Source organism: Sapajus apella, unplaced genomic scaffold (assembly GCF_009761245.1).
Source record: "Sapajus apella isolate SASKATOON/1434 unplaced genomic scaffold, GSC_monkey_1.0 scaffold13, whole genome shotgun sequence".
Lineage (NCBI taxonomy): Eukaryota > Metazoa > Chordata > Mammalia > Primates > Cebidae > Sapajus > Sapajus apella.
The window spans coordinates 4,606,991-4,620,351 of record NW_022436953.1 but is presented as its reverse complement, the minus strand read 5'-3'; the positions used below and the strand labels follow the sequence as shown (position 1 = coordinate 4,620,351).

Sequence of the window (13,361 nt, the reverse complement as noted above, 5' to 3'; positions counted from 1 at the left end):
AGGTGAAATAATTACTTTTCCATTTAAACGCCCCATGTTCAAGCCAGAATGAAAACAAAGTGATTTAATAAAATTGTCTTTAAAGGGGAAAAGAGGAAAATAAATGCCTGCTCTGCTCCCCTCCCTGGCGTTCAGGGAGGCCCCAAGCCCTTCAAAGTTAATTAAAACAGGAACTAAAATCACAGAATCGCTTCCCAATCCTTTTCCCATCTCTCTCTGCCTTACAGGAAGGCAGCCCCAGAGCTGCTGCTCAGGTCTATGCCTGAGAGTAGAGTTCCTCCTGTTCTAAGTTTTGACGTCCCCCGGAACCAACCCGCATTCTCAGCAGGCACCTTGGCCTCCCTGCACCCATGTCTGGGAGAGGCAGCTCCGTCCCCACTGCCCTCCTCCCAAAGAGTCATTAAAGGCTTTGTCTGGTCATTTGAAGTCCTTGATGGACACTGGTCCCCACCAGAAGCTTCCGGCCTTGCCTCCTCCCAGGCGAGAGCCAGCCCTCAGCCTCTGCTGCTCCCCCACCCCAGGTCCCTTGAGCCTCCAGCTGCTCTGAGCTTTATCTGTCTTCACTGACCCCCTGGCCCAGTGCTCAGCTCCAGCCCAGCACAGCTCCGGCTGCTTCCGCCTGGTCTGGATCTGTTCCCCATCAGAGGCCCCATTGGAGCTCTAGCCCTTCATCAGCCCAGATAAAAGAGATGGATGGGGGTGGCTTTGGGGGATGCCCCTCCTCACGAGCCAGAGGTAGAGCTCTGGGTTCTGAAGAGGACTCCCTGAGGAGCGCTAGGGGTGGGGGTGAAGACTGCTGAGCTCTCTGGAAACCCAGTCCCTGATCATCTCTATCCTGCCTCAGCCCTTCCCCTTTTCCTAAGGCCCAATTCCTAAGGCCTCCTCCAGGCAGGTGCCAGGACTGCAATCACCCCATTCTCCAGCACACCCACTTCAGCAGGAAGCCCTGCACTGTGCACCCTGCCCCCATCTCCATGCGGAGCATCTGCCCAAAATAGTAATGCATAGAAAACTGACGTTTGTTGAACACCTATTTTCTTCCAGACACATTGCTTATAGATCTCTAATCCTTGTCACAACCCCCACGGAGTAAATTTTATCACTATATTGCAGAAGAGGACACAGAAGGAGGAAAGTTAAGAAACCTACCCAATGTGTGCACTTAAAGAGCAGTAGAGCTGGCTGAGTGCGGAGGCTCATGCCTGTACCCCCAGTTACTGAAGATGCTGAGGACTGCTCTGGCTCAAGAGCTCAAGGGTGCAGTGATCGTGCCACTTTAGTCTGGGTGACAAAGCGACACTCTGACTTAAGAAAAAAAAAGGCAGTAGAACTGAGGCTTAATCTCATACTACAAAACCTCCTGTGCAAAAACTATTACCTTTCAGAGATTACTGCCCCGACCCCCACTATTGCCCCCATAACTTAACCCCTCTGAAGCCAAGGAGTTAGGCCCAGGAGAACTGTGGGGCCTTCTCCAGCCCTACTCCAGCTTTTGAGGTGGGGGTAGCAGGAAGCAACTGTCCCTAGAGTCCTCAACCCTTATCCTGGGAGACTCCATTACTTCTCTCCAGCTGTCACCACTTCTTATAGAGACACTGTCTTTTCTCCCAGGGGACTCCAAGCCTCATTTCAGTACCTTCAAGTCCACCCCAAGGTCCTCCCCACCAAGAGGATGGGTTGAGACTTGATTGTGGGGTAACTCTTGTTGCCACAACTGGACTTTCATAATGGTTCACCCTGTCTAGAGAGCCTTCAGTTGCCCAAATGGCAGAGTAAATGCCAGATCCAAATCCGGGCCAGGCACAGTGGCATGTGCCTGTCGTCCCAGCCACTCGGGAGGCTGAGGCCCAAGGATGGTCTCTTGAGCCCAGGACCTCAAGTCCAGTCTGGGCAGCAGAGCAAGACCCTGCCTCGAAAAAGAAATCAATCAGAAAACTAAATCCAGGCCAGGAACTAGCTTGCGGTTTTAGCACACTCTCCCTACCTCACTCCCTAACCAGTGAGGACACAACCCAGGGATCTAAGACCTCAATGCTGGGGAAAATAAGAGGCCCTGAAGAAAGGAGAAAAAGGCAGCGAAGGGGCAGAAACCCTGTTAGTCCAGCAAGGGAGGGTGAGAAGGAAGGGGAGAGGTATGAGCATTACCATAGACCAAGGGGTAGGGTGGCACCTGGGGACTCCCAGACTTGCCTGCATCTGGAAAGCATCTAGCAAAAACAGGCAAAGGAAGAAATGATTCAGAAGCACCTTCCCACTTAAGCCCTAGAAGTGTGTGTATGTGTTGGTGAAATGGGTGGATATTCTGTGACCTTTTCCATGTCTATGCCCCACTCTTGTTTTAACCCCCTTGGGTTGAGCCCAGATTGGAAGCTGGTAATGACAGCTGGGTGGGTGAAGACCCAGGTGGCTGGGACAAGGCTTCATGGGACGCTGGTGTTGTGAGCCCCGCCCCACCGCACCCACCACTTAAGTGAGTCACCAAAACCAGGCCAGGCCCTGGAGTTAGCTCTCCTCCTCTGCCCCCAGCACATCTGGAAGCCAGCTTGAGCAGAGAGAGGGCTAAACTGGGGCCCAGCTTGGGGAAGGGAGGCAGGGGTGGGGAGGGAGGAATGACTCCTGGAGATGGTTTCCAGGCTCCACCCCCAGATGTGTGTATCCCTGCCCCCAGAGCCTCTAACTCTGCCCTGGCCCCACCCCAACTCCATCCCCAATCCCAACCTCATCACTCACCTCTGCCCCCTTCTCCATCCCACCACCCCACCCCTCCCCAAGTGTCCTCAAACCACCCCCCATTATCCTCGAGTGACTCCTAGAGCTCACTGCCTCCCAGCCCTGATCCCTCCCAGTTTCTAAGAGCCCTCATCACTGACCTCAGAGAACCTGGCCCCTTACCCCCAGGCTCCTAGACCCCACTCCCACCCTTCCACAGCACTGAGCAGAGGCAAGACTTGATGTGAGTTAACAGTTCCTTACCACATGAGGACTTACACAGCTGTTCCTGGTTTAGAAAGAATTCAGTCAGCTGGGCGCAGTGGCTCACGCCTGTAATCCCAGCACTTTGGGAGGCCGAGGCGGGCAGATCATGAGGTCAGGAGTTCGAGACCAGCCTGACCAACAGAGTGAAACCCTGTCTCTACTAAAAATACAAAAAGTTAGCCGGGCATGGTGGTGGGCACCTGTAGTCCCAGCTACTCGGGAGGCTGAGGCAGGAGAATCATTTGAACCCGGGAGGCATAGGTTGCAGTGAGCTGAGATTGCACCATTGCACCCCACCCTGGGCAACAAGAGTGATACTCCATCTCAAAAAAAAGAAAGAAAGAAATTCAGCCATTCAGAAGGCTGAGGAAATAACCAAAGTGCATCCTCGGAGGCAACAGGCCTATGTCTCTAGCTTCTTTCCCTCTGACCTCAGCTGCCTGCACGGTCAGAATAGGGCTCCAGGTGATGGGACCTGTGACTGGGAGTAAAAAACCAAGGAATCTCCAGGCCTACTAGAGTTTAAGCCTATCTACTGCTTATGCATGTACATATTAGACAGTATTACATGTGCATGTGCACATAATCCTGGAAACATAAACATACACAATTAATGTAAGTACAGCTAGTGCTCGACTTAGGACCACAGTCGAGACCGCAGACAGGTCATAACACGATTTGGTCATAAGTTGAACAGGCTATATGTGCAGTTGAAATGGTGCACGCGGAGATGGTAGTGCTGCTGGAAGCTGGTCCGCACTGTCGTATGCCAACTGGGCAACGTTTGCACTGCCAGACACGGAGCAGTCGTGGCTAGCGATTGCGGTCGTAAAGTAGAATGGTCGTAAGTTGCATAGGTGGTAAGTCGATCAATACCTGTATATATACACACATCTTAGATGGAATGTAAGTTCCATGAGGGCAATAACAATTTTTTTAAGGCTCTGTCACCCAGGCTGGAGTGGTGCTACCATAGCTCACTGCAGCCTTGAACTCCTGGTTCAAGCAATCCTCCCGCCTCAGCTACCAGAGTACCTAGGATTACAGGCATGTGCCATCACACAAAGCCAGGAGTTTAAAATTTTTTTTGTAGAGATGGGGCTTCACTATTTTACTCAGGCTGGTCTCAAATTCCTGGGATCAAGTGATCCTCCCACCTCAGCCTCCCAAAGTGCTGGGGTTACAGGCAATTTTTTCCCCATGATGTAGCCCCAGTGCTGGTATGTAACAAATATTTGTAGAAAGAATGACACAGCCAGGCATCATGGCTCATGCCTGTAATTCCTAGCTACTCAGAAGGCTGAGGCAGAAGGATCACCTGAGCCCAGGAGTTTGGGGCTGCAGTGAGCTATGAAAGTGCCACTGTATTCCAGCCTGGGTGACAGTGCAAGATCCTGTCTCTAAAAAACAAAGAATGACACATAATAGAATATATACTTGAAAATAAATGTCTATATATACATATAACAATACATCCATATATATTTTTGCATGCACATACATACCTACAAAACCTACATGTAGGCTGGGTGTGGTGGCTCACTCCTGTAATCCCAGAACTTTGGGAGGCCGAGGCGGGCAGGTCACTGGAGGGCAGGAGTTCGAGACCAGCCTGGCCAACATATTGAAACCTCATCTCTACTAAAAATACAAAGAATTAGCAGGACATGGTGGTGTGCACCTATAATCCCAGCTACTTGGGAGGCTGAAGCAGGAGAATTGTGTGAACCCAGGAGGCAGAGGTTGCAATGATCTGAGATAGCACAGCTGCAATCCAGCGTGGGCGACACAGTGAGACTGCATCTCAAAAAAAAAAAAGCCTACATGTATAATATATCCACATACATATATATGCATTTAAGTAACCCACATACATATATTGTGACATGTATACATGTATACATACAATGCACATATAACCATGAATATATTCGATGTTTGTTACGTATAGATATCACACAGAGATATCATAGTAATATATGCTACACATACATGTGCACATTCATATAGATTAAATGAATACAAATTGAAGCATCTTTTTTTTTTTTTAACTCAGATTTTTCCAGGTAAAGTAAATTGTCTCAAGGTCCCTGGCCCAGGTCTGAGTGTTACTACCAGAATGATCCACCAGATAGCGCTCCTTCCCCACTTCCTGTACTTCCAAGTGTTGCCAGAGATGTCGCCTATTTCCGCTAAAACTCGCAGAGCCAGGAGTTCCCTTGGCGCTTCCCCGCACGCCACCGCTCGCGCCCTCCCCCCAGCCCCCACCAGCGTGGTGAGCGTGTCCTCGGTCCCCAGGGTCTGCAGTCTTGGCGCTCTCTGGGTCGGGTTTATCTTTCCGGCTTTCAGGCATCTTTTTGAGGGTCGCTCTCCGGCTTCGAGCTCCAGCTCTGCTCAGTGCGCACAGCGACCCCCGGTCACCAGAGCCCCAGGGGCTGGGTTTCGCTCGGACACCCTCGGTTACGCAGCACCGTTGCGCAACCCTTCTTTGGCTTCTTCGCGGTTACAAGCATCCAGACGAAGCGGCCCGCCTCCTCATGACAGCCCGAGGAGGTAACCCGCGGTGGTCATTTGCAGACAGCCCCCTCTGGCTTCCTCTTCACCCCCTGCCCTAGGTGGAGGAGAGACGCACGCCCAGCCCGGCTCAGCTAAAAGCTGGGCGAAGGGCCCGGCTGAGACCTGGAAGCCTAGGCTTGGGAGGGGCTGGTCCGAGGAACCCTTGCTGCCCCGGTTGGTCCTGGCTCCTATGAAGAAAGCGCATTCCAGGGTTCCTGGAATTGCGGGCTATACTTTCAAGCGGACTATACTTAAAATCTCGGAGTGGGGGAAGCAGGGTGCGACTGAGCCTCTCCCGCCTTCAGGCCTGGGCAACTCTGGGTTAGAGCTCCTGGAGCCTCACATCTCGGGTGTGAGCAACCTAGGACACAGAACGCGGGGATGGCTTGGAAGCCCGTGGGGAGGCGAAGCCGGGAGTTCTGGCAGCGGCTCAGCCTCCCCATCCTCCTCCTTCCCCCTCCTCTTCCCTCCCCCGGGAGCAGCAGGAAATTATTTATTAAAACGCTGCCCGCGCTCTCATTTATTTGCGGTGAATAATCCTCGGCATCTCAGCACGTTTATTAAACCTTTCCCGTCCCCGCGCCCGCATTACTTTAATAATAAATCGCGTGTCACTTTCCAGCGACGTTATTAAAGCGGGTCCGCTGCAGCAGAGGCGGGGTGCGGGGAGGGAGGGGGCGGTGGGCAACAGTTCTCCCATTCCAGGCTGTGGGGCTTGAACCAGCAGAGCGGTGGCGGGGGAGGGGAACTGAGGCTGCTACGAGGCTGCTCCTGAACACCTACAAAGTCGGCTAACGCGATCTAGGAGTAAGGATTCCCCCGGGACCTACATGACCCTCTCTGGTGGGGTGGGGCTTTTGGCGAGGAGCCTCTGCTCTGCAGGTGGGCGCGGTAGGAGCTATGGGCCCGCAGAGGGCGCCTTGGAGCCCAGTTCGGCGAAGAGCAAACTAGGGGGCGGATTACCCGGTTGATACTGGGACTTACTCCCATGTCCCCTCTTTCAGCGCCCAGAGGATTCTGGCCACGACGCCGAACAGCACGCCCCACCCCCGCCTACCCCTCTGCTCCTGCTTCGGTGGTCGCCCTGGAATCAGCTACTGGTATCCAACCCGCTTGCGCTGTTGCGCGACTCCAGGGACCGCCTGGCTTCAGCCCGGGTTCGGCAATAAAATCTGTCCCTGGCTTAGAGACCGTGGGCAAGGCAGCAGTAGATGGAGTAGTGCGTAGCCGCAGGAGGGGCGGCCAGGCAAGCCCTTGGGTTGGAGTTCCGAACCACGCCCCTCCCAGGAGACCGGGCTCCCTGCGTTCGGCCCTAGAGGACAAACTGTGACGCGGATCCAAGGGCAGGCCCTCCCGCAGTGGCGCCAGGATCCTGGTGGAGCCCTGGCGTATAGGAGGCCGTTGTTATCCACACACAGCATCTCGGCCTCGCTGACTTACGCTTTCATTCTCTTCTTCAATCATTAAATACACATTGAATCTCACCAGTGTCCCTGGGCTAGGTGAGGAGAATGAGGAAAGAGACTTGGGGAGCCCAAGAATGTGGTTCTGGGAGGGACCCCAAGCCAGATAGGACAGGTCACAATTGGGACAAATAGGAAACAGGCTTACTATGGCTCTGGGTTCTGCAGGGAAATGAGTAGATGCCTATGGGAGCTGGGGAAGGGTATGGACCACACAGGTGACCAAACTTCTGCTCCCCTCTATCCAGTTTATGCTTTCATTTCGGGGGGCTATCCACATAGGCCTGATTCCCCATTCTGCCTGGGGAAGTGTTCGGCGTAAGATGAGCAGAGAAGCAGGTATCTATACCAGCCCCAATGGAGGGCAGACTGGGATTATGCCTTCCCTCCAACCAGATGGCCCCACCTCCCTCCCTCAAAGGCAGGGTAGGCCCAAGTTCAAGCCTTCTCTCTGTACATCTGGCAGGCATGTGCTTAGAGAACAGGCCCTGTAGCTTCTGGAAGCCAGAGTTCTGCTAGTGTGGGAGGCCTCCCAGGGATATTCCATTTTCATGTGCACAACTGCATAAACTGTGTGTGCATCTGTGTGGCCCAGTTCATTAGAAATCTTTATTGATGCCTAGCCCTGTGCTAGGCTTTGCCCAGTACAGAGTGGTATAAGATCTGGAGCTGGCCTCGCCCATCTCTCTGCACTGAACTAAGCCATGCTCCACTGCACTCTCTCCTGTACAAAAGACAGCAGACAGCAAAGAGGACTGCAGTTCGTAGGTGCAACTGGGGCTTAGGAGAGAGGGAAAAGTTCTGGAAGATGACTTTGGGGAAGAGGTAAACAAGCTAGGTAAATGTTGGGGACCAGGAAAGAGCAAGAACCAGGGCCTGGGAGGAAGAGCAGTTAGAAGAGTGGCTGAGCAGGGCTGGAAGAAGTGGAAGATCCTGGTGCCTGCACCTCTTGTGTCTGCTCCAGCCCCCACCCCAGCCTGGGGAACAGTCTGTTGGAGGTCCTACTGGCCAGGGCATCTCCTGCACGGGCTCCTCTGTACCCCACAGCTCCTGGTCTCAGCCTCTCTCCCTATCGTCCTCCAGCTTTTCTCTCTCCCCTACCACCCTGCTACCTTGGAGTCAAGTAGGCCTCCCATGATCACCCCTACTGAGAGCATGAAAGCAGTCCATGAAGGGACCCTGCTCCCCTTTCCAGGCATTTTCAAGAGCAGGGATGAACACTATAGGCGCTCACCCACCCCCATGGGCCAGAACTCTGGATCTAGTAGTAATCACTCTCTTCACTTTCAGCCTCCTCCTCAGGAACCAGGTTTAGTGATCGCAGCTGGGGGATTCCTGTAGAGTTGAGCTGATCTGCAAACATACATGGGCAAAGGACAGAGAACAGGAGAGAGGGGCTGTCATTGCCCACATAGCTCAGTCTGCAGAAGGCTATGCTTGTGTATGCACCCACAGGCACAGAGACACATGGATTGCTTTTTATGCATTCACAGCTGGAATCCAGAACCATCCCTCCCAATCCCCAGAGCTCAGGGATCCCCTTACCAGGTGTGAGCACTGTCAAGCTAGCAGGGGCCTCCACCTGACCCAGGGCATTGCGGGCAAGGCAGCGGTAGGTGCCCTCGTCGCTGGGACGCACAGCTTGGATCTGCAGCCAGCCAGTCACCTCAAACCTCTGGGGTCCACCCCTAAACTGGAGCCAGGAAAGGAATCAGCAGGGTCCTTCTGGAGGGCCCTGGGCTGCCTGAGGGGAGCCTCTCCCACCGGTGTCTACCTGCACGGAGATGTGGGGGTCATCCCCTGGCAGCTGGATGTCCAGGCCATCTTTCCTCCACTCAATGGAGGCCATGGGGTAGGCAAACACCTCACAGCCAAAGATCACATCCTGCCCTGTCACATTCCAAGTGTCATAAGGATGCGACAGGATCTGGGGCCCTGGGGATGAAGGTGGGATATCTGAGAACAGCATGGCCCAGCAAAGGCATCTGGTCCGGCAAAGACATGATACACAAATTTTTGTTGACGTGCTTGTGGCAGAACACAATATATGCTGATGTAAATACATCCATAAACACACCATGACACACACAGGTACACACAGATGTGGGATGCAGGTACACACAAGGGTATCACGCAGATGTGGAGATGTACATGCACATGTGCACACAGAACCTTATGCAGATGCAATGCACAAACAAGCGCACACACCTACACTGTATCTTGGCAGCCACTCTGTCCCCAACTGTTCCCCTGTCCTCATTCCACCCTCCCCAGCCTTTCCTGCAGTGCCAGTAACCAACACCTCCAGGCCCCCCTTCCCCCTTTTCTAAACAGGCCAGTTCCCAAAAGCCGGAAGAGCAGCTGTTCCCTCCACCGCACCCCCTGGGGGTGTCCCCCCGGGCAAGGCCGAGAAGCTGAAGCTGAACTCTCGCGACAGGCAGGAAGCCTGCAGGAGAGCAGGAAATTGTTGGGACCCTGCAGAGTGTTTGTTTTCTGGCTGCCCCAGCCAAGCCAGACCCAGAGCCAGGGCTCAGGAAGTGAAAGTTACTAAAGCTGCCAAGGAAAACTAGAGGCCTGAATGTCCCCCAGTCCCTGGGGATAGACAGAGAGAACTAGCTGAGCTCCCCGCTCCCATTCACTAATCCCTAAACGCAGGAGAAAAGAGAGAGGTGGGGAGACTGGGTGAACAGACTGCTCTAAGAATCTGCCCAAATGAAACATGATTGCATCTCACAGGAACCCGTCTTGCTGCCTGGACTCCACTGGTCTGGGAAAAGTGTTAGGGTCTCAGAGTCAACCACAGGCTATGTGCCAGCACCCTCAGAGGACCTGTCCCTCCCTGCCAGCCAGCTCTGGAGCTTTCACGTGGTTCAGCGCATGCGGCTTGCTGAGGAAGCCTGGGACCCCCACTCCACTCCATCCCCCACCCCCACCTTCAGGAGGCAGCTTCTATGGACCAGTAGCGAAAGCAGGGTTTTATACTGGACTCCAGACCTCTACGGCCTTATCTTTTTTGCTCTGCTGGCCCGAGACCAATGTCGTCTGTGGTCGGGGAGCAGTGCCTCCAGGAAGCTTAAGTGTTGGGGGTGGAGGCCCCGGGTCGTTCGTACCCGATTCGCAGGGCCCCGGGTGTGCCACAGTGAGGTTGGCATCGGGCCGAGCTCGGGCCACCTCCTGCAGGCGGCAGATCTGGGCGTAGGTGTGACCGTCGGACCCGCAGAGCGGGCGCTGCGAGCGACAGGCACACAGCGGTTCTGGCACCTCTCCACGGCTCAGGTCGCCGCCTGTGTCCAGCCGGCACTCAAGCTCCTCGCCGCAGCCCCCGTAGAAGTGAGCATTGGGGTCAAGGTCGCAGAGCTGGCCCTCGAGGTTGGCGCATTCCCAGCAGCAGCCGCATGGGTCACGCACCAAGCCGGCCAGGCAGCCCCGCGGCGCGGCGCACTCCTCTGGCCGGCAGGGAGCGCAGCCCTCGCCCTCCGCTAGCAGCCGCAGCCAGCCGCGCTGCAGGTAATCGGGGCCTGGGGACGGCCTTGCGCCGGTCGGGGACGGCGTCCGCACCACCAGCAGTAGCAGGAGCAGAGGCAGCGCCAAGGCAGCTGCGGGCAGCGGCGGCATGGTTAGCTGGAAGCCCTGCGAGCACTCGGAGCATCAGCGCGTTCTCGGCACCCTGCCAGGAAGGGAAGCCAGGTCAGGAGGTCAGAAACAGGGCCTGTGCCGAAAGACCAACCTCACAACGTCTTATACCAAAGCATGACGCTAGCATCGCCTCCTTCCCTGCTACCAAGTTGACTCCCCCAACACAAAGGCCTAGTGACCCTCTAGGGATTATCCAGTTGTGGCAGTTGGCAATCAGTTGGGCTGTTGGTGGGGGGGTCTGGGAGTGAAGAGAGGTGAGGAAGGATGATAAGGCTCAGGAGCGCGCATGCACACCCACCGCCAGCACCACTTCTGTTCACCATCCGACTCCGATGCCCCTGAGCATCCTTGCCCGAAGAGAATCGACGGCTCCAGAAGAAGCTGTTAATGGGGGGTGGGAACTGATGCCCCCTCGTGTATGGCCTGGGGCGCAGGGTGCTCACCTAGTATCCTGGACTACGCCCTTCGGAGAAGCTATGATTCGAGTCCGAAAGAGAAGATGATGGAAAGAAAGCAGGGGTGCAGTCAGCCGGGCCCGCCAGCCACCTCTGCTCCGGCCTGAGGACTTCTGAGAGAGTCCACGGACTTGGATTCAGAAAGCAGCTCCTCCGCCCCCCTCTCTCCGCCCCTCGATGTCGCGCACCCGCCTTCCCACTAGTTCTAAGGCTGCCAATTTTATGCAGCCGCAAGGGACCCTCCTGGGCCATTTCCCCCAGCCTGGCCCAAAGTCACAATGCAAGCAGAGGAGCCGTAACCAGACACCGAGGCTGGGAGAGAGGAAGGGGATGAGGACCGGAGGCGGGGAGTGGGGGTAGGAGTTTGGCTGGGAAGCTCAAAGCGTTGGGTGAACCACTAGGCCTCGTCACATCTAACTTTACAGTCCCTGGCGTCGGCGAGGGCAACTGCATTAGGCGGAGGCGGCAGGAGCTCTGGTGCCAAGTCATTTTACGTCGATGTCGGGGCGCTGTTGGAGGGCAGAACCAACCAACTTCGTCTCCCCGCAGCCCAGGGCTGGTTGCTGGGAGCGACTGCAGGCTTGCCCACCCAGCTGCCCTACCGAGGCGCGGACAGAGTGGGCGCCTACATCTGACTTCCCTCATCTGGCCTCCTCCTTCCTCCTCACATCCGGCAGGTGCTGCGACCCGCAAGTGAGCCGGGTGATTTGAGGTCGGAGGCGACCAGCGGCCGCAGGGAGCAGCGGGCTGGCGCCTCCCCGGCGGACGTCCCTCAGGTCGGGATTACAGGTTATGATTGTGAGGCTGGCAGGGCCGGAGGCACTCAGCCTCGCGGCCGCCACCACCGCCACCGTGGCACTTTGGGGCGGGGATGAGAGCATTCCTAGGGACCCGCCCGCCAAACCCGGGTCGGCCAGGCCCCGCCCCGGCCGGTCCCGCGCGGCTCACTGAAGCTGCGGCGCAGTCCATATCGCAGAGGGCGGAGAATGCAATCTGCTGCCGTCGAGGGGGCGGCACTTAGTCAGGCTCCGCCCACAAGGCCAGGCTGCGGCACCCTTCAGCCCGCGCGAGATCGGCTCCGCATGCGCACTGGAGCCCCGGTGGTCCAGCCTGGACTCTTTGAAGAGTGCTTCTGAGCTTGGCCAAGCCCTTTTGGGCTGCCGAGCCACGCAGGCGCCATCGTTGGCCAGAGGGGTTTTGAGGATGTGGGCAAGGGCAGATATTCTCTCCCAGTCTCCAATTCGAAAGAGGGACGAGAAGGGAACTTCACGCGAGGTCCTCGCAACTGTCGCGAGAATCAGAACAGGAACTCTAGGAACCGAGAACTCTAAGAGCCCGCGGATTTTAAACAAGAAAAAGAAAGGGCGGAGCCAGCTCTGGCTTGTAGTTGTGAGTAATCCCTGGTCCTTGGCCTTCAAGGCAACTGAAGTGGCGACCTAGGCAGAAGGGTAACTGTCAGAGAGCTGCTGGAAACCCTGAAAAAAGGCCAGAGACGGGGACTTCTGGGGCTGACGAATGGAGTTACCCAAGGAGAGGTCTCTGGGGACGGAGCACCTTGGGTAACTGGAGCTACAGAACAGAAGCAAGTTCGGGACGTCTTAATGAATTGCTCCCGGCTTCTAAGACCTGGAGCCGATATTTCAACAACAAACTCCACAGACCTAGAAACTCTTCACTTTTCCACTATTGTAGCTGGTTGCTTAATTTCAGTCTTTGCTATGCTCTAAGCTTCTGGTAGGAATCGTGCCTAACTCACTACTGTATTTTGTGAACCTAGCCCCGTGCCTGGTGGCATGGCAAATTCTTGGTAAATATTTGTGGATTAAATGTGAGTGAGACTGCCTGAGTGTTTAACCTGGATTTTCTGAGTCGCTGATAGAGAACAGTAGACAGGGAACCGGCGCCCTCTGGTGGGCTAGTGGTTATTGACGAGAACATCCTTGAACCATGCATCGAGGTAGGCACAAATATAATAAAAGGGGATCCGCTGTTATTAAGTAGAGGTTTTGTTCCAATAAGACCCCACAAACGGCCGGGCGCAGTGGCTCACGCCTGTAATCCCAGCACTTTGGGAGACCGAGGCAGACGGATCAGCTGAGTTTGGGAGTTCGAGACCAGCCTGGCCACTGCTGGTCCAGCCTGGGCGACAGAGCAAGACTGTCTCCAAAAACTGAAAATAAAAAATAGAATTTTAAAAATAAAAGAATGAAAAGGGTCCTATACATATGAACAACAGAAGATGAAACAGGACATACAGAGTCATTGTGTAACTTGG

The 13,361-nt window shown here is 55.2% G+C and overlaps 1 protein-coding gene across 1 annotated transcript; it reads right to left on the bottom strand.

Moving 5' to 3' along the window:
- Window positions 1–7,226: 7,226 nt before the first annotated feature.
- On the bottom strand, window positions 7,227–12,233 carry KAZALD1 (Kazal type serine peptidase inhibitor domain 1). The gene is given in 6 exon segments (XM_032281355.1): window positions 7,227–8,348; window positions 8,541–8,688; window positions 8,770–8,930; window positions 10,106–10,616; window positions 10,618–10,662; window positions 11,075–12,233. Coding segments are annotated over 5 exon segments (939 nt in total). The 5' UTR covers window positions 10,645–10,662; window positions 11,075–12,233; the 3' UTR covers window positions 7,227–8,256.
- Window positions 12,234–13,361: the final 1,128 nt, after the last annotated feature.